The 26,726-nt window shown below is 45.6% G+C and overlaps 1 protein-coding gene across 1 annotated transcript in view; it reads right to left on the bottom strand.

Moving 5' to 3' along the window:
- The window catches only part of PTCHD1 (patched domain containing 1), a 39,184-nt gene extending 12,739 nt beyond the window's left edge, over positions 1–26,445 (bottom strand). The window contains exons 1-2 of the mRNA XM_041472484.1: positions 25,609–26,445; positions 12,778–13,438 (exon numbers count right to left, since the gene is read on the bottom strand). Of these exons, the coding sequence (XP_041328418.1) occupies positions 12,778–13,438; positions 25,609–26,037 (1,090 nt within the window). The 5' untranslated portion in view covers positions 26,038–26,445. The remainder of the gene's footprint in view (positions 1–12,777; positions 13,439–25,608) is intronic.
- Positions 26,446–26,726: the final 281 nt, after the last annotated feature.

Here is a 26,726-nt window from a genome sequence, read left to right as displayed (position 1 = left end):
GGTAATGACTCATGGTAGGATATATGGGAGCCTTGTACACTGGGTGGCTGAAAATTTGAAGTGGAAGCATGCTCTGATGGAATTTCTGAGGTTAAGTGTGGATTTTGATTTAAGGTTTCTGCTTGCACTGTAATGGCTGAATCTCTGTAACACTATCAGTTCAGTGTTGTCCCACTCAGGTTGATTTAAGCCTGAAATCACCCCACTGAGTTGGAGCACTTGTCTGCAAGAGGAATTTAGTGTCCTGTGAAAAAGGGTGTGAATGTACAGAGGGCAAACTATGTTGCACCAGCTTTCTTTGTGGCTATCTGTGAAGCACAGCTTGATTCACATTCAAAGTGGAGTGAAATATCATCCGCAGAGACAAACACCAGATGAATTAACATGAAATAACTAGGATGCTGTAAATTCATATCCCAGCTTGCTGCCAATGCAGGCAAGGTCTCAAGAACTGCCCTTGTGCAAAAATAGTACACAGGAGATCAGAATCATATCGCAGGAATTGCCCTTTCCAAAACGGTACCTGCAATAACATATGATATAATAAAGGTGCAATGAATTTTCCTAGCTGACAGTATTAAAAATAACAATGTACACTGCTCAACTCTAGAACTGCTTTCTACAGTAATGTCAACAAAGAGGCTGAGATAATTTCCCCCTGCTGACTTATTTTTTTCCAGCTAGATCAGTGATCTCATCAGCTCCCATCTTCTGACAAGCCAAGTGAAACCACTAATCCAGACTCCCTTTGTCACAGGAGTTGCAGTCAACCAGTTGTTGACTAAAGACCTGGCCTGCTTCATGTGGCCTCTCCCAGCAGGCACGATTTCAGCCCAGAACATATAACTGGCTCAAACTGCTGCTGAAGGTGACAGGCAGAGCAAGAATATTTGCATCCAGCTGAAGAAAACATCTGGCTCCATAGCCTGTTCTCACTAAAATAATACAATACTACAGATAAACAAGATCCTTCAGCATGCAGACAGAATTAGCACCAAGCCTAATTTATACAATACTTTTCACTGAGTGGGTAATAATTTACTGGCCAGGGTTGAGCTGACCAGCTATACCACCATTAGCATGCTGTTGTAACAAACCCTAAGCAATGTCCAACTTTGTGGTCCATAAATGGTGCAATACTCCAGTTCTGCTGCATGAATGTCAGACGTGAAGGAGGGTGTGTATTGCTGAACATCCCACAGTGCAGACTTGTCTGTCCCAAACATTTGTGCTGAGAAATGCACTGTGAATCCTACTTGCTTTTCCTACACTTGCCTGTTTGTGGGAGCCCAGTTCACAGCGTAGAGTAAAATCCAGAAGGATACTAACATCCTGTAAGGTACTCATCTAAACAACTGTGTTTCCAGGCAGCAGTGTTTGTCTCAGGGAAATTGTGACTAGGGGACTGCAGGCTGTGGACAGCTGAGTAGCTTTAAATGCATCCTCTTTGGCAAAGTGACTGAAGTCCCAGCCACACAAGCTCAGCCTGACCTCGTTTCATACTTCCAAGCACAGGTTCAAAGGTCAAGTAAGCCTGAATGCTGCGTGCAGGCATGGTACAGGGATTCAGGACACATGAAGAGCAACATGGGATGGGATGTACTGGTATAAGCGTAGGCTGTACCTATTGCAGTGCTTTTTTCACCTCCTGTCACAGAGACTCTACCTGTCAGCACTGTAACTGCACTACAGGTATGACAACACACCTCAGAAACATGGTAACAGTACTGTTGGCCAGATTCGGTATTTGCAACTGTTGTTTTAAAGAGTACTAAATTTTACACATACTGTCACCTAAGATGTACTATGACTGGTACTAACATCTGACTTGGGATCTTCCCAAGAGAGAAACATACTGGAATAAGGTAGGTGAGCCTGTTAGGTATCTAGGTATGAAACCATTTGATCAATCTCTGGTTTTGCTTTGCATTTGATTATTAGCCATTCACTCTCAAGTGTCAGGCTGATCTCTCCAACCGTGTTTACAACAGCACTGGCCTTCCCAGTCAGAAAACCCCATGCATGCACAAGTATTCCTCAGCTTACTACCAGCATCAAAACCACAGCATCTTGGTGCATGCACACCAGATAAAAATCTGCCTCAGTCTCTGGAGAGAGAGCTGTGTTTTGTGCTGTATCTACTTGGCAACAAAGTAAGAGAAACCAAAATGTTTAATAATATGCTCTCAGAATCTGCTGTGTTTCACAGCTGTGGGTGGCTGTGCCCACAGAAACGCACTGTGAAGAGAAAGTGTCCCCATGCAGCACATGCTGGCTTGGTGGGAGCGTGCAGAGAAGATGTCTTCAGCTGGTGCTCAGTGCTTCACACTGGGAGACCACAATGACATTTTCAGTCGTAGATCCTGCTGAAAGACTCTCTGGGCCATTAAGCCTGCACTGAAATTGCTTAATGCACAGTCAGGAAAATGGAGTGTGTCTGGAAATCCAGCACAAGGTTGAGGCCTCATTTAGGTCTTGTGCAGCACTCCCAGTCACAAAAGGGGAGTAGGTTCCTCCTAAGACTCGTATGGATCTGCTGCACCTGAGGAATTTAGATCCCAGCCTTCTGGCAATGAATGTCTGCCATAATATCCTACATTTTTAAACTGAGCTTTTGCAAATGCAGCACGCAGTCAACTCTCTGCTGTCCTGTGAAACAGTCTGTTTTGGTCAAGGGTAGCCCTTTCTGGCCTGTACTAAAAAGTACACATTTGCACAGAGCAGGCACTGACAAAATGCAATCACCCCCTGGTGTCACCCTGAACTGTGGGGACACAGTCAGCAATGCCTGGGGTATGTGGTGCACACACAGTATAAACTCCCCAGTACTATTCTTTATCATGGCAAACAAACTAAAATGAGCCAGTATTTCAGAAAATGGTACAAGTCACAGGCTAATTTTAAAACTATGATCACATATTACATATATATATATAAACCATGATGACATATAACTATTGAAATGAAAGTCATTCTACATATAAATCTCTGTCTTTGAAGAAATACATGCACGTACACAAGACACACATAAACATTCTGTAATTTTTCTATCTATTTAAGGAGAAAAGAAACAAAGAGAATGAGAAGCATTTTAATTAAGTAGAATTAAACAGTGCCTTGATATTCATAGCCCTAGACTTCACCACAATCCCTAATCAGCAATGGTGGCAACATGGTTCACTACTTTTTATTTTCAGAATTTAATTTTTGGAATTTAATTTTTGAGCAACTTACTAATAAAAAAATCTTACTATTTAATAATGCATTTTCAAATTATTTTTTAAAAGTATACCAAATTCTGTTTAAATTAACAGTGTCCTACTATAATGATTATACATGCAATTCAGCACTTTCATGGTAAATCCTGAACAGACCCTATGATTTCAATTAAGTAAAATTATTGATTTAGGCTTTGGGAGAATGATGGATGTTTTTCTTGTATTTTTTACTTTTGAAACAATGTAGTATTGGAGATTTTTTTGTTACAGTGATAGCAAGAATGTCATATAAACACATTTTAAAAAAGAGACATTTGAGAGAAAGCTTGAGTGGCTCCTGTATTTTGATAAGCAAACTAAGAGTTCAAAATCTACTTTTATATATAAGGAGAACATTTTTTCCACTTAAAAATCAGTAAAGGGTTGTTTTGGCATTTAAATAGCAGGCTGTCAGCTGTGTTTAAAAGTGTCACTTGCTTTCCTCTGTTTTCACAAAAGACCTGGCAAAAGTTAAAAGTCATATTTCTTTCAGTGCAACAGAAGGAGCTGTGTGTTAGCAAAATTTGGTTTTAGCTGCTGGAATATTTATATCTGCACGGTTTGCTCATCTACTGACCCCCCAGACCTGTTGCAGATCTGAACTGAAAGCATTTGAGCCAAACCTGTGCTGCACGTGCAAGTTTGCTTCTGGAGCAAACCCCAGGGAGCACCTGACTCTGTCTGGCCTCCAAAGGGTCTCCCTGCCCCAAAGTCCTCCCAGGAATGCCTCTTCATCCTCTTTAGCTCAGAAACACCAGAAAATTTCCCAGGAAGCAGAGTGCCCTGGGTAAGGTGTTTTTTGAAGAGAGGGAGGAAGCCGCAAGGAGGATGACAAGAGGAGGAGGGCAGGGGTCTGCTCGCCACGGCTGCTGGCATGGGGCACAGACCCCAGCCTGTGCACCAGGGGAGCTGTACAGGATGGGAGGGTGCCGTGCCAGGACAGTAAAGGTGTACCATGACAGGAATGGCTGGTAAGATGAATTTCCCCGTGGTGCACGTAGCCCAAGCCTCCCTAGCTGAGGAGTGGTCACGTGTGGAGTTAGTCTGTTAAGAAACCCGGGCTCATCTCACTTATGACATGCTATGACTCACATCAGCAGACAAAATTTAAAACTGATTGTCATCACTAAGTGATTTTTGGATGGATTTTATGCATGCTGTGGAAAAGAAGCACTTAAAAGCGAGAGCCTCCAGCAATCACCCGTGCTAGGTTAATGTTTACCATGCTATAGAACAGCCAAGTGGCATACAGAAACCTCCTGAAGATGGAGTAAGGCATAGTGGGTGCATTTGGGGCAAACATGTTTTAAATCTGCTTTAAATTTCTAAGGTTACAAGCTAAAATATCATTTGCTTCTAGGAGTGCTTCCCAGTGGAACATGAGCCAGTGGAATGTGTATTTTTTTACCACTCTTCAGGTTTCTCCTTTTCTGGCGAGAAAGCTACAACTGCAACATCTCAGGCATACACTTGAATTCTCCTGTTTTAGTGATGTTTGTCACTACTCTTACTCATAATATATAGATCAACCATATGTGAAACACAATGTTCAGAAAGTTGCAAAAATTCAGTTAAAGCACATCCAACCTACTATTTTTACTGATTAAAAAAAAAAACAAAATTACAAGTTCAGAACTCAGCTTGCGCTTTTCACAAAGCATCCAGACTTACTCCAGTTTATTTAATCCACCCCTGGATTCTCTGCCAGAGGTTTCATAACCTGAAAATGACTGGTCCCCTCTCTGCATTCCTCTAGACTATTGCCTGTTTGGGGGATGTCATTTATTTGAAGCTCACAACGTGCACCATCTCTCTCGCAGCCACACCTACAATGAAGTCACATCAGTTCCTGCTGGTGTTCCCCAGGTCTTCAGAGACCACCCAGGCCCAGTAGATAAAGTGTACCACAAACATATATATATAGATATACATATATATAGACACACACACACATTCTACATGTAGATATAGAAATAGAGACAATATTCCTTTTTTTAACCTCTGAACTTCCAGTATATTCTCATATATGTAAAAGTTTCTCTGGAGGGACTTTACTACTTGAAGAAAATCAGGATGTCAGTGCCAAACTGCTGGTACCTGTGACTGTTTGGGACACCTCTGACAAAGCCCTCCACTGAGCCCTTGAATGCAGACAATAAAAGTGTAACAGCTTTCTGTTACTCTTTGCATAAATGAATGTTCATTGAACGCTGCATCACCTGTAACATACTTTTCACAAGTGTATATTGGAGCACAAAAATGAAGAGGAAATGGCTGTACAGCACTTGGTTTTCAATATTAATATGCTCTCTGGACTGACTTCCTATGGATACAGCTCGTCTCTTCCAAAAAACATTGTAAATTATCTGAGTCACCGGCACTCTTCTGAAGCCAAGAAGCCTGTACGCGTGCAGGGATTTCACTGGGCTTTGTGGTGGTGAAGGGGGAACTTGGACACCCTGTTTTGTGATGTGTGTGATGTGTGCCAGCTGCAAGCTCTACCTGCTGCTTTTGAACCACTCAGGCAAAGGCTGGTGCCTAAAACAGTCTGCCACCATTTGTTTTTCAAGTCTATTTCTTTTCCATACAATAGTGGCTTCTGTGTTTGTGTTCCTTAAGGGGCTTGAAACATCATCCTTCAGGAGGAGAGCTGGAGTGAGGAAGACCAGCAGGTGAAGGAGCTGAATAATAAGCTCCATTTTGGGAGGAAAGTGCTGACTAATGAGAGATGAGAGGACTAACTGGTATACTAAACGAGGAGGGGCGGCCTGGGAGCCTACTTCTGCTCTTAATCCCTCTTCCACATGAGGAACAGAAATGCCAGGTGATTCTTGAAGGACTGCACAAGATGCATGCCTGCTTAGAAATATCACAAAAAACTGAAGGACTGAGAAGAGAAAAGGGACAAGAAAAAAGCATGATGAGGAAAGTGACATGCCTGGGATTCTGTCTGTTCAGGGTAGATAAAACCAGATAATTTTATTCATTTCTTAGAAGAGGGATGAAAGGAACAAACCACAAAATGCTTTAGGACCGTAACTGAGCTGTGCAGGGTTGAACTGGGAAAGCTGAGCAGATGGAGTGACAAAAAACCAAATGTACTTCCAGGGCACTCTTGGAATGCTTTGGCAGTATGAAAAAAGGAAAGGATGAATGGTGGAAACCACAAGCAGCTGAGATACAACTGCAGGGCATAGTGGGGACCTATCTGAGTGCCAAGGAAGTTGTGAAGAATATAGGGAAAATGGTGGGAGCAATGGGACCAGCTGTGGCTGAGGAGAAGGGAGGATGACAGAGCAGAAATTTAAAGAAAACCCAACCAAAATGGCAGAGGGGACATACTGACAGGAATGTGAAAAACAGCAGAAAAGTTGAAGGAAGCTTAAGGAGACCAAAAGAGTTGTGCAGGCATTAGGAAGGAGATGCCACGGCCTGGAGCAGGAAGATGGGTGACACCTGCTAGAAGAGGCTACCAGATATTCCAAAAGAGATGGATGAGATGGAAGAAAGGTACGTGGGGGCAGCCAGCTGAGCCAGCTGAAGGAGGACATGCTTCTTAGCATGAAAAGCCAGTAGAGGGACAGTTGGACGGGTAGAGTGAGAAAGCTTAGCTGGGGAATAAAAAAACAGACTCAGTAAGCTTCACACTTTTATTAACTGACAGCAGGAAAATTGGTGGAAAAATACTATACAAAATCAAATATTTGGGGGTGTGTGTTACTTCTGTGCGTGGACTGAAGGGCACTGGGGAGATCTGTGGAGGGGCTGCTTCACTGTCTTTGAAACTCTCTATATGTAACCAATGTTGACTCTTCAGCTTTATTGAACATAGCAAACACTTGGATGCTTGATAAGGAGGATAATGAATGCTTTTTGGGTGTATAAATTTGGCATATGTTGCAACTCCCTATCAGCATGTTCTTCCAGAGAACTAAGCAGCAGCCAGGCCAGGTGCCTTGCTGGCAGCGAGGCACAGCACCAGTGAGCCCCATGTACTGCTGAGTGCTGGCCTGAACACCCTCAGGTTTTTGTGCTGGTTGCCAGCTGCCATGCTTGGTTTAGTTGCCTGCTGCCTTCATGGTCTCTAACCTTCAGCAGTCCTCTCTCACTTGCCCTCCTGTGCTTTTCACTCCTATCATCAAACACATTGACCTCCCCTCTTCTTCTGTTGCCTTTTTCCTTCCAACCTTCTTTCCCAACTGTCCCTGACCTCAGATCCCATCTGTGGTGCTCCAACTTTTTGCATTTGTAAAGGCCCCGTACAGGTATCTCAGCTCACTTCTCCATCAGCACAACTCTCCCCCAGGCAAGCCATGGGGAAGGTGTGTGTCCAACAAATTTGTGTTTCTAAGAAGTGACTGGAACTTCTCTACATCTGTAAGGTGCCGCTATGAGCCCTGGTCCCTCCAGGTACCTTTCAAAGTGCTCCATAGCTCAGCTGCTCCTGTGCTTCCTCCGCAGCCCTGTAAGGGCGTCCTTCTCCCCCTGACTTTCCTCCACTGGAGGCTGAGCCTCAGGAGAACCCTGCCTGGGTCCTGCCTGACATTTCCATCTGCTCCTTCCCACTCATCCCTCCCTGGATCTCTCTGTTGACTGCTTTTCCTTTCTCTCATCCCAGAAGGGGCATGCTGCAGGGTGGGATGCGATGGGCTCTGTAAGAAGGGATTTTCATTTGCCCCTGTTTTTGCCGAGTTTCACACACGGCTGCCTATCATTTCCTTTTACAGTGTGCTACAAGCTCAAGCCACTCTCATAACTTCTACCTGCTTTTCCCCTGCCAGCACTGGAGGCTAAATATAAGCTCCCGGAGCTGGCCCCGCGTCCCTGCCCATATCTGGCAGCGCCCGGCGTTCCAGCGCGGTTTCACACAGCCGATGCTTTTCACGAACTTGGCAGCTGAAGAGAGCCACTTCTCCCCGAGTAAACTGTATTCATTTCTGAAGGAACAGCAAACACATTGCTAGTTTGCAGTGCAAAGGGCTATGTTGCAATTTTCTTTTGAGTGCCTAGGTTCCACTCTGCCTCTGGGAAGGAGAAAAAGTCACGCCAAAAACTTGTTCAGACAGCGCTGGTTGTTGTCCAATGATTTGTTTGGTAACACTGTGATATTTTGAGGAAAACATTATTTTTAAAGGTTTGGCAGTTTTTAAACAGCATTTAATGTGTAAGGGAAACTTATGATGGATATATTAGCCTCTGTGCCAGACCAAACATCTGTAGTTTTTAATGAAGAAGGCAATAGGAAATCAGAATTTTAATTCTGTTTTTCAGCTGACACTATAAATCAGCTATTTTAAACCCAACCTAGTTGTAGAATTAATTTTTTTTGTTGTTCCTATGGTCAAAAATGAACATCCCTAATTCAGCAAAGTATTCACAAGATCTAGACATGTCAGCAAACTTGTCCCTAAATTACTTGTTTGCACACTGAGAGATGTAGATGGCAGTTTGAAAAAAACACAGGGGCATAAGCTAATTCATACTATGTCCAGATGAATGGTGGGAGCCTGCTGATTTTCCCAGGTTTTAGGCTTCACTTTCAGGTCAGAAGTACCTGTCTTAACCTATAACTGGAGAAGAGCAGTTCCCAGTTTGACTTGACAAGATATGCCAGAGAAAAGAGTGGCTGCAGCCAGCCTGGACTCTGCTGCCTCACTCCACAGCCGTCAGTGGGGTTCAGGCCAGCCCCAGCCCCAGCTGGACCTCCAGGCACCAAAGGGAATCTTCAATCTTTTAGTATCTGCTGGGGAAGGGGGTCTCTGGCGACATTCCTCCTGGCTTCAGTTTTTGCCACTGAGTTAGAAATCAGGGATGGCAAAAAAGAAACCGGCCTCACCATAAAAGTCATCACAGTAGCGACATACTCAGACTATGCAGAGTCTTCTGTTATAAGATGGGTTACAGTAATCTGCCTTAATTAAAAGTAAAATAAATTAAAATAAACTACCATGATTAAAACCAAAGTATGAAGTGTTTAAACTGGCATGTCATATTTAACAGGTGGAGTAGGCAAAAGATATTCCTGCCTACAGTTACACAGCCTGAGCTTAAGACTGTAATTTGGTAAGTTGTGGTAATTTAGTAACTTTTTAAATTCCCTGTTTATGCAAAAGCTGAGGATTCAACATCTACAGAGGCTGGTACCCTTCACTGTAGCTTGTTCTTGGAAATGGCTGATGAATAAGGGATGTCAAAGAAAACAGGATGAATGGAAGAAGTATTACAAAGCACTTTGATCAGACTATTTTCCAAACATACTGCCTATATTTTTGCAATGGGCTTGTGACTGGACAACATATTCAGAAAATAATTCTTGAAAATATGAAAAGGTTGATAATTGCAAGACATTGCTGACCAGCTAGTACATCTTGGAGACAGTGATGGTCTCCAGATAAACTTATTGAGGAGGAATGGTGTGAGATAAACAAGCTATAATTCAGCAAGGACAGGGGCAAACTTCTACATGTTGTTTGGAATAAATGACTGTGAACATGGTAGAAGATGACATGGAGGATCTGTGAATTACCATGTACCACCAACCAAATGCCAACCATTTCATACTGCTGAGAAAAAAATGAATGACATATGGCGATGTATGAACAGCAGTGCCATATGCAAGATGTGAAAAATCATCCTCCTACTCTACATGCTGCTGAAAGCCTCAGTCTGAATCTTGTGCCTGGATTTAGACACCACACATGGAAGATGTGGAATGGCCAAAAGTAAGAAGATTGCTGGAAGTCTGGTAAACACAGTCTGAGGAAAGCTGGGATGAAAAGAAAGAAGACTGGGCAAGTGAGAGTGGTACCAAATATGCAAAGAAAAAGAAAATAATTTATTTTCCAGATGCAATGGATAAATAAGGAGGACAGCTAAGTTGCAAAGGGGAACTCAGGTTAGACATGACGCAAATGCTGTAGTGGTTGTGCAGTGAAACACAGGAGGAAGTGGTCCAAGGAGGAGACAAAGTGCATGATGAAAACTATTTGTTATGAAAGATGTAATCTCATCCTGTGTCAAATGATGTCTGGAGAGTGTCCCCCCGCCTCCGCAACGCTGATGAAAAGTTAAAAATCCTCAGCTGCTACAAACAAGGGAAACTTCATTAATGATGTATACCAGTAAAGGGGCTGTGCCTGAAATGTGTCTGGTGTAATCATTTTTTCTATCTCATTTCTGCTTTTAGCCATGAGATTATGAGTAATAGATACAGGGCTACATCGTTAGCCAGAAATCCTTTAGCTTTCTAAAGGTCAGTTAATCTATGATCTAATCTGATGGTCACTGAAATTAAGTGGAAGCAGTTCAGTGGGCTGTAATGGAGGGTTCTTGCTGTCTGTAGCCTCAGTTGCCTTGACTTAAAACATCCTTTATGAGTAAGACAACATCTAGGTATGAAATACATTTCAAAACGCATGAATCTTTCCTTTGTACTTCAGGAATAAAAAAAGGCCAACCTGCCTTTCTAGCTATCTGCCAGTTTAAAACAGTTCTCATTTAAAACTCCAAAATGCTGTCAGTGCCTTCTGTTCACCTGTTGATATTCCCATCCCTTGGGAGATTTTATGCAGCTGGGGAAGCGGGCAAGATTTACACGAACTTGGCTGCTCTATCTTCACTTGCTCACAGTGGGAGCTCAGCTGCCCTTTTAAGAGTGGAATACTTCAACCAAGAAAGAGCAAAAAAAACACCAGGAAAAAGAAAAAAAAATAAAAGAAAAGCAGAGTTGTCTATATAGCTTGGCACTTAAAGGAGCACTAAAATAGACATGTGAAACTTTTCATAGTTATCTGTAAGTCTTTGAAGATTTCAAGTCTCAGCATTGTCACTACTAGTAAATTAAAGATCTGAAAGGTTGTCCCAGCAAGCAGATACTTGATCCCTAAACAAAGCTAATATTTCATATTTTTGAATCACTTTTCCCATGTACTTTCACTTCAAATGTCTGGACTTTAGACTGCTTTTCTGCTACTCTTGTAACACGTCTGAAAATCCCCTCCTATCTAAAGTTACACTTAATATACACTACTTAGTTTGAAGAATTGAATGTTATAATACATGAACAGGCATAAAAACCCACCAAAGAAACCAGAGACTCAGTTCAGAAAGATACCCTTCTTTTGACTCTGACTTTTTTGCGTTGCATTTCCTCTAGATTACAATGTAGTTTAATTTTCATGGATGTCATCTGAAAATGACAGCCGATGTAATGCAGCTGAATTCTGTTTGTCACTGAATATATTCTGTATGTTAACTGGTAGTGTGATGCACTGAACCATAGTCTTTAATTAAAGTGCAACAATACCACAGTGCAGCAGCACTACAGTACCAGCAGAGCACAGGAACCTGGTGCTGGATATAAAAATAGCTGTGCTCAAAACGTGTCATATCACTACATGATGTGACTAAGTCAGTGGAGACACTCTTACACTTGAAACCTGAAGTATTACTGAACACTGATTTTCAGCTGGGGAAGCTGTGATCAAATCAATGCATGTATTATTCTCCACAAATGAATGATGGCGTGAACAAGGACATATTAAACACCTACAGTGCACAAAGCTTTTCACACTGGTTATGAACCAAAAACAAACAAAGAGGCTGTGAACTCTCCAGAGCTCTTGTTTTGTCTCCGTGAAATCCTCCTGCCTCTTTGGGTACAATACGCAGAATTCCCACAAATGCCCTGGTGCCAGCAGGAGAGGGCTCTGACTTTGGTTTGGGAGCAAGATGACCAGACTTCTGTCCTCCCCTTTCCTACCCTCGAGGAAAACAAAACAAAACTGGAACCACTCCATACTCCACAGTGAGTGAAGGTGATACAAAACCCAGGGAGATAAAGATGTCCCTGCTGGCACAGGAGCCAGGGAGCAGCCAGTGCCACTTCCCTCCATAACCCTCTGCTGTGGGATGTGATGGTGCTGATCTTGCAGGTCCATCCCTGACCAGGGGTGCCAAAGTTCTCTCCCCCAGGGCTGAGAAACTCTCCCTGTGCTTCCTCAGCCAACATAGGGACTTCTGGAGAAGTGCAACCCAGAACCAACCACCGCTCTTATCCCACAGGATAAGCCAGGACAGCATCTCTCTAGTCTCCAGAGGAGCCAGAGCTCCCTAAATGCCCAACATGGGCAGCCCTTTGATTTGCCAGCACAGCTGATGCTGTCAGTGTTGCATAGGGACCACTGCAAAGGTCTCCCTCCAAAGCCAGAATCAAACATCCACAGAGAAGCAGCAGCTGGACTCCCTCGCTGCAAAATGCACGGCATTTGCACATCTTTGTTCCTTGCTACTGCACAGGCCCCACATCCCACAGCATTGTGCTATGCCATACTGGAGCCCCAGGCATGATTTTGACATCCAGGCACCATAAAAACAGTTTAGGAAAAGAGGCAGTGTGGATTTGGCATGGGGCAGTGCTGCAGGAATGAGAAAACAGGAACCATGCAGTGATGCTTGTCTGCTTGCTGGGAAATGCGTCAGGAAGGCACAAACACACAAAAGAGAGAGAGGAGATAGTTACCTAACATGACGAAGGGGATTCCCAGGAAGGTGGAATTGTATTTCCCACCAGTGAGATTGATGATCCCAGCAGCAGTCAGGGTGGCAAGGGTCACTGTCAGCAATCCCAGCAGGCCAAGCCAGGGTTTGCTGCGGACACAATCCTGCATGGAGCAGCAGAGAATGGCCAAGGTGACCACAAGGACCAAGCTTGTGATCAGGTAGCGTTCTGACACCCTGCTCGTCTTCTGGAAATCCTCCTTCAGCGAAGAGGAAGTGAAAGGATACATTTTGACTTTCCTGTTGGATTTCTGGAAAAGTTCAACAGTGTCACAAAAAATGGATTCCCACTTCTCTGCCACCATGTCATTCAAGGAGTTGATTGCCTGCAAGTAGTAGGTGAGCTGAATGGCTTCTGCAGACTTCACCCGGTCCTTGCTGTGCACAGTAACCCCACCGAGCTGATGCCCATTGTACACTTCCCTGCCATCCTTTAAGTGAGTAATCGGATAAGTGATTGCAAAATTAGTTCGATTAGAAGAACGAGCAGCCTTTAATTCCTCCAGTACATGCACTATGTCGTCCACTATGCATGTCTTGTCATTGTTCAGGATACATATATGGGCAAACGTGTAATTGAAACCAGGTCTTTGAACTTGGATCCTGGTCACTGCAGAGTGCAACTACAAGGGAAAGAGAAATCACACACGTTATTCATCAGTTCATCTCGCACAGCAGCAGCCAGAACGACAGCAGCTCCTCACCGCTGTCCCTTTTCTATTTCGTCTAAGCAACAACAACAAAAGTTCTGGTGACTGCAGTATTAATAGCACACTCATTGCAAAAAAAGAAAAAAAATAGGAAACATGCATCAAATCAGCAGTATTATTCCCCTGTGTCCTTTGCTGGTAACTCTGGCATAATGTGACATGTGTGTGTGCCACGTGCAGCTGCTGTTTGGCCTCTCTAAATAAGTAAATTCAACAGGTCCAGCTAAAGCCCAACCATGCCCAGGGACACTGTTGTGCTCAACTGCCCGATTACCCTCTCAAGAGATCAACTTGAAGTACAGAAGGCAGAAGAGCACCGTCACCAGGTGTGCCACCTGTGCAGCATGCGCTGGCAGCCTGGCAGTGCAGGGGGCCAGCACAGGCCACAGCTGCATGTCCTACGTATAGAGACCACTGGCACAGCAGGGAAAAGAGATCTGGCAATAAGTAATTTGCCCTCTTTTCTCCCCCCTCTTTCCCCCATCAAATCCTCAGCAGTCTGAGAGCAGGAAGCAATGGCACAGACAGACACTGGTTTTCTCTTGGTCTCTCTGAGCAGTTCTGTTAATTAGTGAGGGTCCCCTAACTTTAGGGTTTGTAGGTTATTTCTGGGTCTAGCAGCTCTTAGTGGACCCTCCCTTTTGTTTCTCATCCTTCTGAAATTTGCCATGCTTGAGCTCTGATCCCAAAAAGATTCAGTTATTTTTGAGCATCAGAAAGGCAGAAAAAATTACCATATCTTCTTGAAAAAATATAGAAAACTCTTGCAACCTTTTCTATTTTAGTCAGCATAGGAGAAACAATACATTCAAAATATGGCAAAAGAATAACCCAAATAGGCTAGGGTTACAATGTTTTCAAAAATAAAATATTGAATTTGCTTTTGTGTATCACTCTGTCTGAAGACAAACCCTTTAAAAAATTGAAGATAGTGTACAGGAGAGCAGTAGAGCTTATACACTCTTCTGGGGGCAATGGAAAAAAGTCTAATAATCCTGGCTAACCTCCTGTATCTGTTGAAACTAAACAGTTATAGTGACTTTTGTGTGGTATTTGAGACTTATTTGCAGCACCCCACCCAGCCACCCTTCCCCCTCCTAATTTATATGGTACTATCAATCTGATTGTTTTGTGATTACATTGCACACTCTGTGATGGGTATAAATTTAGTTATGTTGCCTCCATTCCACAGGATAATGTGACATCATATAGACAAAGATTACAACATTCCTATATTTTCATCTTGTTTCTCTAGCAGCTTGGGGGTGTATTTTTCCACCTTTGAGTAGTTTTAATTTTTTCAGAAACAACAGTTAAATACTGATGTTAGGAAGATAAGTTTGAGACATGAAGTGAACTAACAAATCTTTTCACAGTACTGTGAGAACACGATACCTGGTCGTGGTGAGAAGCAAAATTTTCCATTGTGGTGGGAGAAAAAAATGTAACTGTTTGTGCAACAGATTAGGGTCTTTTGCACAACTTTCTTCTGAAACAAATTGAAATAAAATATTTGCAGGAACATGGCAAAGAAATTAACCTCTATGGGGAATACTTCCCAGGTTTTCAGATTGGAGTTGTAAAGTTCCACTGTTTTGGGGTACAAATTCTATTGTACGTGACCACAGTTTGGGAAAAATGCCCTGATTTACCAGATCAAAGACAGATATCTGATTTTAATTTTTTTGCAATGGGAGCTACTGAATGCTTTTCATTGACAACAGCTATAAAACAAGACGTCACATAAAGAAGCGCAGCTAAGGGAAACCAGGAGGAATAGAAGGAATTTCCTGCCTTTATTAGATTCACAATACAACTCCTTCAGAGAGGATCTATGGAGTGACACAATGCAGAAGAAACTAAACTGATGCCATGCAACTTTTATCAAACAGTGTGTGTTGCTATTTACCCACCCTGCCTCACTGCAGCATTTGCTTCCTTCCACATCTGAAGCACTTTGTTTTAATATTTAGGTTATAAAATAACCTCATCTATTACAGCTACTACTTCATCTTTAGTGAAGGGCTAGAAGCTAAATGTCATACCTAAAATACTCCTTTCCTCTTGGAAATGATCATTTCAGGCTGAGGAGCTTGTCCTGCAGCAGTGGCCTGGTGCTTCCGAGACCGTGCTGGGCTGGACCGGGCGCTGCGTGGGGAGGACCTGCCCATCCCACCGTTCAGCAATGGGGCTTTGGGGAAGAGAGGGAAGCAGGCAGACAGCTCTGTGCCCTGGCACATCCTGGCAGCTGAACAGCCCCAGAGCTGGCTGCAAGCTTGTGCAGTTTAGAGCAGCTATGAGCTTTGCCAGTGGCCACAATGTTTGGTGTCAAATTGGAGGCAAACAGCCAAAGAAGAGCAAAGCTTGCCATTCCCTCCATCCCAGCAAAGTATGCTGAGAACTGCACCAGCATGCTCAAGGATTCAGCACTAGGAATTTTGACCCAGACTTTCCTTCTCAAGACAAACACAACACTTTATCTGCACTTTTTTTCAGCCCTCTGCTGCCTCAGTGCAGGGCAGGGGTGTGCTGCATCATGGCTGCAGGCTCTCTCTCCTTTCTCCCATTGCTTGCCTGTGGCAACCTGTGAGCCACGGGATGCTGCCTCCTCCCTGGTGAGAGCTGCAGTCCCATGGCACTCTCCTTTCTGCTGCCATGCTGGCAATTCAGCTGTGGCCACACAGATTTTTCCACCCATCCACAGCCCACAGTCATAACCCTGAGTGACTGGCTTCCACAGAAAACAGAAGCTCCAAGAGCTTACAAGGGCACATCCTGTGAGTTCAAAGGATTGCACAGTCTGCAATTTGGCTTGCCTATGGTACACCAGGAGGTCCCCCAGGAAACTTCAGTCTGATGGTAAAGGCTGTTGTGTGATGGGGAGAACATTAGCAATATGCTAATGCATAATGCATATTGCACTCCTCAGTGCAGAGGATTCTAATAGCAAGTAACCACTGAACTCGGAATAAACCTGGCACCTAGTCCTGGGACAAATGACTGACTACCAGATCCTCATTTATCCAGCTGTTCTTATCCTTACTGATCCTATTAGAAGAAAGGGAAATTTAAAGGAATAACAAAATCTGAATGAATGGTTCTTCTTGAAGGGAGACATGCACTGCTTGCTCATCACTCCCAGCTTTTTCAGCTAGCTAGCAGTGCGAGGAACCAAAAAGCAGCTCACTGCTGAGATGCCAGAGCACTGCAGCATGAGAACTGCACAGCACCACCTAAGCTCCCTCACCATAGTGGCACATGGTCCTTGAAAGTGTTCAGACATGAAATAATAACATCCATTTCTTCCTTCTGCCATTGTTTAAACAGTGACCATTCCTTGGACTTCCCCTCTCCCTTCCGAAAATGGTATTTATGTGTCCTGCACCACCTTAGAGATTTCTAGAACAGTGTTTTCCTTTAGTCTTTAGTCATTTGCATTTGGTAACATCTTGGTCTTGGTCTTTGCTTACTTTAAGTCCCATGCTCACTCGGTTATTTACTTTAGACAGAGAGGAATGATGGCTTCAACATCGAGACAAATCCCTTTCAGCAAATATCTCCAGATGAGGGCTGTACTGGTCTCACACCTCCCCACCAAGCCACGTCTAAGCCTGTGGCACAGCTAACAGATGAGAAGTGGTGAAATTGCACTTCCCTGCCAGCTGGTTCTGTCCATGGGCCCAGGAGGGGATTCCAGGAAGCAAAAATCCTTCCACTTATCCTGGGCTATGGCATTTGCACTAGGGCCTCAGAGAGCCATGGCTGGAAGTTCTTCAAACTGTTTTATTTTTGCTGGTTCTCCTATCTCTGCCACCAGCACAGGAAGACAGGTGCTGGGAACCAGAGCCCCTCAGTAGGGTCAGTTTGGGAGCCCTGGGATGGCCAGGGGCAGTGGGCTCTATGAGCCAGCTCTCCACTGTACAGAGCTTGGCACAACTTTCAGCAGTGCCATCAAAGCTGAGCCTGAAGGCAAAAGGGTTGTACTTGGAGATGTATGGGCAGCACAGAAAGGAAAGCTTGTTTTTATTCTTAAGTCCCTGCAAAAGATGCAGGAAGCTACAAGAAGGAGTGAGAAAAAAACCTGTACCCCTTTGCTTTGTTGAAAAATCCTTTAATTCAAAAGTGAGAAGGTATTGCCAGAATTTTGTTAATTTAGTCAGGTAACAAAGAAGTCTGCAGCCTCCCTGTGAAGGAAACAGATCCCTTCCCAGCAGGGATGGGTTAGAAACTGCTGATTCATCTGCAAAATGGTCCAATCCCAGAAATCCTTTAATCTCACATTACATAATTTCCTACCTCAATCAAATCAATGGGCAAAGCGGATGAGGACCCAACCACCAGTGCCCCATTTGGATCTCACCTTGCTGGTGGCACAGCTTTGCTCCCAGCGAAACTCCACAGTGACAGCCACAGCAAAATGCAATGGGACCATTCAGTCTTTAACAAGCTCCCATGCCCAGCTCATGAAAACACATCCTGACTCTCTTGGAAGCTGGGTCAGTCAGAGACACCGTTTTTAATCATAAGGATGTATACAACTACCTCCTGCTTATCATATATACCTCAAAAATATGTTTGGTTTTGCTGCTGAGCAGTGATATGTGGTATTTATAGAGGACATAACTCATTGTAAGGACTCGACTATACTTTGTACTTGACATACAGTCAATGAATGGCCAAGGAGACAAAACTAGCTGGATATATGGATGTCCTCCTGCACTGCCAATGATCTGGCAGGCAGACGTGTTTTACTCTCAGGAGCACCATCTTTGCAAAGCCGTATTACTTTGTTGTTGCTGCTATTATTTGACTTATTTAGTCTTGCAGTCTCCATCTGATGGTTCAAATCCAATATTAGCTTTGCTTTTCAGTGTTGCCACTCTTAGAATATTTATGCTGTCATTTTCACCAAGTCTGTTTTTTCTGAGTCCTGGAGCCTGAAGTATTGTGATTTTTTTTAAAAAATCACAGCTTTCATTAAAAAATAAAAAAAAGAAAAAAATAAAAAAAATCTAAACTCGTGGTTATGCAGGAAAGAATGAGAAGGCTCTGAGCTCATTACCTATTACTGCTTAAAATTTTATCAGTGTTTTGGGTCAAGACTGAAAAACTAGAAAGCAGGATGAAGACAATAATTTTAAATATACACTTCATTTTTATTAGAAGCTGGTTTACTCTTTTAGTAATTTTTACAGGTAACTTGTGCCAAGGAAAATGAAGAGGAGAAAATGCCTTTAATGGATAGCTATAAATTTCTCCACTTTTTCTATGATCTCAGTAATCTCTGGCATTTCATACCTTTGCAGTGTACTTTTTTATTCACGTCAAGAGGTGGCCTCAGTCAAAACGTAAAAAGGTTATGAGAGGGAAAAGACTTGCACAGCTTCCAGCTTAATTTACAAAAAAATCCCCACTGTGGGTTCTGCAGATACGGGCAGAATTAAACTTTCAAGAGTGCATTTTCATCAGAAGGTGCAGAGAGGGAGGGCAAGGGAGCCCCTGGCCAGGGCTGTGCCCTGCTGTCAGTGCGAGGCCGTGGGTCCAGGGTAGGGGCTCAAAGAGGGTGGTGGGCAGTGGCCTCCTGACCATGCCAGCCTAGCAAGGGATGAAGAGCGTGCACACAGCCAATGGAGGGAGCCAACAGATCCTAATGGATGGGGATAAACATTAGAAGTCACAGCTGGAGAGCAAGCAGCAAGGATCGCTATGAGTAGTTTGGCTCTTTTTCTCAGTCCTACAATCAGGTTTCCTGAAGAGATGCTAAGATACTAATTATACATGGGATTTATTTTTGCAACTAATTTTTTCTGGTGTCCAAAACACAAGGATTTATCTTTTCTCCAAACATTTTTCAGAAAAATAAAATCTAAAAACTGTTCAAACTACAAGCCATCAACTGAGGGACAACTATTAGTGTTGGAAGCGGCAGATGTGCGTACATTTACATTTCCATCTGTCTTCTTGGTAGCTACAGAAAATCGCTAGATATGATTTCTCTTTTCTAATCTGAAGAGGAGAAGCTTTTCTAATCAATACCATCTTAATTCTGACACCTTGTAAATCTGCCTGAATTTGTTCCGCCAAGAGAAGGCCACTCTGTTTTTTGGGCTGACTGCTGCTGGATGACAGGACACCTGGGCAGCAGAAACCTCTCCGCACAGCCTGGTGTGCGGCAACAAGATCAATTCTTCATGATGGGAAAAAAGAATAAAACTTCGCTCCTGTGTATGATCTTGCATCAGTTCCACCGCGGGTGGCTTTCTCCATGCACTTCAGATGTCTCCATGAACACCCTTCCATCTTTATACTGCTTCTCAGGGGGCTCTTGCCAAGCAGAAGCCGGAGGAACAGACCCTTTTGCGCCGCAGGGAAACCTTAATGGGTGCAGGTTCACAGCCCACGGTCTCAGTTAACAACTCGGCTCCTCCTTCTGTCTCTCAATATGAAAGAGGGGGTTCTCTGGCTGTAAACCCCAATTTAAATGCAGGGCCTTGGCACAGATTTTAGGAAGAACAAATGTGGTCAATGGGGAGGTCTGGCAGCTCTCTCTCAGCCTTGTGACTCTGCCTGGGGGTGGCCTGGTCTCGGTGGCTGTGATGCACAGATGTCCCTGGCCTCTGATGCCTGCCCTGCCCACTCGTGTGCTCTCCCTGAGGGGTGATGCTCCCAGCACACACAACACATCCAGCCACCTTCTGAAAACACCTGTCCTCCATGTGTTCTGTTTGCCAGAGGGGAAGCAAAGTTTGACCTTCCAAGGCAGGAAAGGCAAGGCACACAGGATGCTGGGCATTCTGAGCACGGGTTGCTCGGCTGGCAGCAGCAGGGTGGTAAGGAGCATCACACCACGGAGTGAAGCAGGAGCAAGAGCGGAGGGGCTCCATCCTGGCTGGTGCTACTGGAGCAGGGCCGGGGGCTGGTGGGCACCAGGGGGATGTGATTGTCCTCCCAGGCACAGGCAACTTCAGGACTTCTGCTCCAGGCACTGACCAGTGCCTGCGGGAGAGACCAAACCCTCTTGCCTGCAGGAATCACTCTGAGGAGCTGCTGCTGCTGACACCGGGAGCTCAGGGGGGTTTCTGCACACACTTCCACACTGTCCTTGCAACGTGCTATTTACCTTCCCTCTTCCTTGGCTGTGCCTGGATCTTACCTGCGTATCTTAATTCTCATCTGTTTTCGCATAAGATACATTTTAGCCCTGCAGCATTGTGCTGCTATGACAACAGGCTTGCACTTCTGCTGCTTTCACACCCTTGTTTTTCTTGTATTAGGACTCTTCCCCTCATCTTACAGCCTTGCTCTAAAGACATGACTTCATCCTTTATTTTGTTTTCAGCAGAATGCACTGTATGTTCTATTGACTGTTTCCCAATAAGTGTTTTTAGTGCCCAAGCTACCCTGAAAAGGTGGAGACCTACTGCATCCATTGCTAGATCCACAGCTGACTTCCTGTGTCCAGGCATTCAGGAGTAGACAAAAGTTTCTAAAAAAAGGGTACCTTGCGTTACTCAGGATTGCAACAGACCCAGCTTTCAATCACTTCCACTGACTTTGGAAATAATGGTTTAAGTGTGCCATGTTTGTACAGCAAAGCAATTGGGAATACCTCAGACAAGGGAACGTGGTTACTTCTAAACACGGTTGTTTCCTCCACGAATTTCCTCACACGTACAAAGTAAGTGAGGAAATCCGTGAGGACCGTAGACAGAGCGTGCCAACACACACGTTAACAGGAACAGCATAATTAAGGAGCAGAGAGAGGAAATAAAACCCCAACAAGTATGAGGTCTGCAAGATTTTTAAGCTAAATTGTTTCGTTCTGCAGCAATCAGAAGTTATGAAGTTCTCAAATAAATGTGTCCTTAAACAGAAATACCTGACCTTACTTAATTTGTGTGTACAAATACATATTTAGTCAGTTACCTAGATCAAATAATGGCCAGTTTATGAGAGAAGCAATCTATAAGCACTACAAATCTGTAGTTAGTAAAGGTTTCTTTAAGAAAAAAAACCCTGTCATCTACAGATTTTTATAGAAGGAAACCGCAAATACAATCCCCTTCAGTAAGGCGTGTTACATTTCAATCCCTTCTCATCTTTATGTCTTGACATCTTAAGTGGAGTTTTTGCCCAAAAAATATTTGTACTGTGTTATTGTTATAAACACAGTAATGGAAATGGAAGAGAGAATATTTTTCTGAAAAAAAAAAAAGGTAAATATTTAAATTAAAAAAGTCTTTGGTATGGTGCAGTTAACTCACTGCAAGAATACAGGAATAAACAGAATCAGAAGGATTGGTGTCTCAAATTCTAAGTTAGAACGTATTTTCTGAGGTTCAAAAATCTGTCCAGGTCTGTATTCCCACGAGTTTGTGTAACTTTAACCTAACAAGTCTCTCACTGCAAGTGAAAATATCACCATGAAATGATAGAGGGGCTGCTCTAACACTATTTTTAGGTGGGATTCTAGGTTTTCTTAGAGAATTTCTAAAGACTTTATATAATCATCTGAACCTCGGCATGATTGTCCACACCAACTATCCCAATTATTTTTGCTTTTCTAAGCACTCATGGAAAATACAGGGGTAAAACCACACTTTCTTCAATTAGGTGTTTTTACCTCCTACCTCTGCCTCTCAAAAGACAAATCTTGAGGAAGAAACGTCCTGCACAACAACAGCACAGGATGCCAGATCCCTATGCTCAGCTATAGAGCAGGTACTGCAGCAAGTAAAATTTCATTATTGGCCTCCCACAATATCTCAGTCTCAGGATGCATCTCCTCCCTATCTAAGATTCTACCAAGGCTTTTTATTGGGACACCTATTCAAGACCAGAGACCGAGGATATGTTTAGATTTCTCCCTTCGGCAAATGACTATGGCAGCTGGAAATGCAATGTTGGGATGGCAGGCCTAGGATGGTGTAAGCACTTGGCACCATCCTAGAGAGCTATGGGAACGATGGATAGAGATTTACACAAAAATAAGGAATAAAAGAGTACTTGGCATAGTCTCAAAAGCAAAACTATTCTATAAGGGAGCCACACACCTCTCTGCTAAGGAGGAGGGACCCTGTGTGGAGCAGCTTGCGCGTCCTGCAGGACCTGGGGCTGTGCTGGGAGCAGGCAGCGTGGCGCTGGCAATGTGCGCTGGCAGCGGGAGCCCTCCAGCAGCTCCTGCTCTGGGAGCGCTGCCTGGCCCTGGGCTGAGACAGCTCCGAGGCTGAGCCCTGCCCAGAATCCCTTCCCAGCCAGCAACAAGGCATCGTGCAGCACTGGCAACGGTGACTTGCTCAGCTGGGTAACGTGCCCACCAGAAACTGCACTAAGCTAACCAGAGTGTTTTAGAGATGTCACCATAAGAGTCATTTCATTGAATAATGAACTGACTTGGATGTTAGACTGAGTAACTTTTGACAGGACCGTCTATGTTTCAGTTTCAACCGCTTGGAGTCCAAAACTTTGTATCCCTTTACTAAGGAACAGTAACAGAGGCTGACTTCTTCCTCTGCCTAGATCAGGGAAAATCCCCTTTCCTTGACACATGACTAGGGAAACCGTAGCTGCTCAAGGCTCATTCTTTTCCCTCTTTGGCAGATGAAGTGGGATATGGCAGGTAAGCAAACCAACAAGATGTGCTGCAAGAGCATCCAGCATCTGCCTGGGGCAGCCACCCTCCTGTGTCTCCCATCCTCCTGCTTGTGGGTGGAGATGCAGCAACAGCCATGTGGGAGGAGCCAGCGTCCAACCTGACATTTATTCCAAAGCAAAACCTCTCCCTTGGGGAGGTCATCCTCCAGAAAAGGAAAGATAAGCAAAAGCTGCCATGGAGGTTCTCTGCCCTGCCTGGGCTTACATGGCAGCTTCAGAAATGTGAGTGGGATTTACTCTGTGGTTTCACCCAGGACACTTATTTACAAGCACAGTCCTTTGAGCTGGTTGGCTCTGGACTGCAGCTGGGGCTGCCTTTGCTCCCTTCTCCCTTTCATGCAACCGAATGTGTACAGGAAAGCCTTGATGGTCACCTTTTTCCTTCTCCTTCCCTTGGTGGGCCCTGTCACACTAGGTGATGTGGGCCTGCATCACCACAGATGTAACAATACTGGGAGCTAGGAGCCCCCCCTCCTGTTTTGCCGTTCTGTGGCCCATGGGACGGGCTATCCACAAGGCTGGACAGGCAGCTGCCTGAGCCTGCCTCTGCCCAGAGACAGAAGCATAATCAGGACAAGGAACTTAATCCATTCTACACAAAACATATTGGAATTAACTAGATAAATAAAGAGTTGGAAATAATGCATCAGACATATCTGACAATGTCTAAACAATCAAATGGCAATGGTATTCGTTATCTCACTAAAAGAAAAAGAATAATTTTTTAGTGAATTCTGTCTATTAAAAATGAGGCTGTGTTAAATACTGAGAGAACTTTTTAAGTTATACCTCTTTTGCTGACGTGATAAATCTTATGCAGAAGTTTGCCTGCAGAAAGATTCCGAGTACCATTTATTTGTGTGTCACTCTGCTATTGATAAAACTACAGATCTCCAGAGAAAGCAGTACAGAGAAAAAAATCCATTATCATTATTATCCTATGACTGAGTAAATGTGCACATACTGGATGCAAATGCAATTCACAGTGCAAGAAAATGAAGGAATGAAAATGATTTCTCTGGAGTTTTCTCATTCGCCAGTAAATTTGCTGTTACTGTACTTAGTGAGTCGACACTCATTAAATGTTTGCTCATTACTGTTGGGTAATATGTCAAAAAGAAAACAGAAAATACTGTGTGGCTTTGTATCACAGTTCTGTATGTGCCTATAGTGGAAATAAAATATAAATAAATTCACTGTAACAGTTATTTAATTGTTTAGTAAAGAGAGAGGTCTCCCTGAAGTCTCTTACAATAGGTGTTTGCATCTGTTTTTTCATTTTAGAAGAGACACTCCTTGAAGCGATAAAGAAGAATTAACATTGGCTTTTATATGGGCTGACAGTTTGACATTCAGAGGGAAATAACCAAACCAATGCTGAAATCTTTTGGGCTTCCACAAGGCAACAGCAAAAATGTGCAGGATTGAGCTAGCCACACCTCTGCTTATTTCCAAATCTTCCTTTCCTTTTTCTTGAGTGAACTTGACCCTCTTAACACTCAAGTTTTTGCATCTATCATCCCTGTTTTTCTTTCCAGGATTGTTCAAAACTACTGGGGCATAAACTAGAGTACCAGCTTCAAGCAACGCAGGTTTCTGACATGTTATGATATATAGCACAGTGAGATGTCCTGTCAGATTGTGACTCGCACACTCTATGCTGCTCAAGTGGGAAGATGCTGCCCGCTCTAACTTGAGCCGGCAGCACAGGCTGCACCATGCCTGCAGTCTATAGCTGGGCTGGATTTTCTCTTCATCTATGAAACCGGTGGTGGTGGGCTGGGAGTGGAGGGGAAAAAAAACCAACCCACTAAAAATAAGCTGCTGAGTTATGTCATTTGCCTTGATGAGCAGTGAGACGAAGGTTTTGCGCTACCCCTCTCCATGCAGAAGTGCAGTCCAGACAGAGCAGTAGCCCCCCAAACCATTCTCGGCAGCCTGACAGACTGGTACCTAACTGTTTTTGAAGTTTGAGTTTATGAAAGCCCGAGACGCCCTAACTCGGGAGCACAACTGCCACGAGAGTAGAGACACCAAAAAAATTATTTAAGCAAGCCAGACTGCCCTTCTCGCTCATCCAAGGCAAATAAAAGCAAAACGGGGAGAAAAAAAAAAAAAAAAAAAAAAAAAAAAGGGGGGGGGGGGGGGGGAAAGGAAAAAAAAAAAAGGAAAAAAAAAGGGTGGAAGAGAGCGGAGCCCGCGGCGCGGGCGGGGAGCGCGGTGCCGGCTCCCCGCGGCGGGCTGGCGTCCCAACTGTTGCAGGGAGGTGACCGGGGAGCTGCGGTGGCAGCGCCCGTGCCGGGCGGGCAGAGCACGGCATGCGCGGGTGGGTCCGTGCCGGCGGGCAGGTGCAGGGAGCGGGGCGGGATGCGGAGCGCCGGGCCAGGCGGGGTAGCGATGCTCGGGGCCGGGGGACCCGCCGGGGTTACCTTGAGGATGAGATCGGTGTGGTGCTGGTCCAGCATGTTGGCCTTGCGGAAGGAGGTGATGATCACCCGGCCGTACCTCCCAGGCGTCTGCAGGTCGGAGTAGAGCCGGTGCTTGGAGCGGTTCACCGGGAAGAGGCTGTCCACCAGGTTCCTCTCGATCTTGGCCAGGCTGTGCGTGGGGGCCAGGAGGTGTTCCACGCTCTCCTCCACCTGGTAGCGGCTGAAGCTGGCGCCCAGCAGGATGGAGATGAGCACGGGTGCCGAGGCGAAGAACACCGGGTGGCTGGCGACGAAGTGGCCGAGCCGGGAGAAGGACGTCCCCAGCCCCCTGTGCAAGACCTGCCGCAACATCCTAGTGCGGAGGGCGCGCAGGAGAGCGAGCGCCGCGCCGGGGCCCCCGCAGCTCCCCCACGGCCCCCTCAAGACCATGGGGCAGCCCCGCCGGGCGCCGCCTCCCCGCCGGCCGCGGCTGCGGGGGGCCGGGGGCCGCCGCCGCGCGTGTGCGTGTGTGTGCGGTGTGTGTGCGCGCCCGCCCGCCCGTGTGCGTGCGCGGGGCGGCTCGGGCGCTCGTCCTCCCGCAACGCCGCCGTGCCCGAGAGGAGTTTCCCAGCCCCGCGGTGCCTGACTTCCCAACCCGCCGCCCCTGGCCGCGGAGCGGCGGCGCGGACCGCCGGGGGGTGTGTGTGGGGGGGCAGCCCCGCCGCCGCCCCGCCGCGGGAAGGGGAAGGGGCAAGCGCCGCTCCCCGCCCCCGCCGCGGAGTTTGCGCGGGAGCGGGGCTGCCCGCAGACTGCTGACTAATCCCCCGGCCGCGGCAGGCGAGGCGGGGCGGGCGCACACAGCCCTCCGCGGCGCCCCCGCCGCCGCCGCCGGCACCGCCGCCCCCGGGAGGACGGGGCAGCGCAGGCTGCCCGCGGCCCCGACGGGCGGGCGGCGGGCCGCGGAACGGCCGCCCCCTCCGGAGGGGTAATCGGGTGTGTTTCGTGGGGGGCTTTGTTGCGGGGACCCGCCGCCAGAAACGTCCGGGCGCTTCCCCCGGCGACGGGGGCCGGCCGCGTCCCGGGGTGCCCGACGGCGCGCCCCGCGCTCCCGCCGCACGGCTACCGCGGCGGCGCCGGCA

The sequence above is a fragment of the Pyrgilauda ruficollis genome, unplaced genomic scaffold (genome assembly GCF_017590135.1).
Source record: "Pyrgilauda ruficollis isolate IOZ18807 unplaced genomic scaffold, ASM1759013v1 scaffold29, whole genome shotgun sequence".
Lineage (NCBI taxonomy): Eukaryota > Metazoa > Chordata > Aves > Passeriformes > Passeridae > Pyrgilauda > Pyrgilauda ruficollis.
The sequence above is the reverse complement of the archived record's forward strand: the minus strand, read 5'-3'. Positions and strand labels throughout refer to the sequence as shown.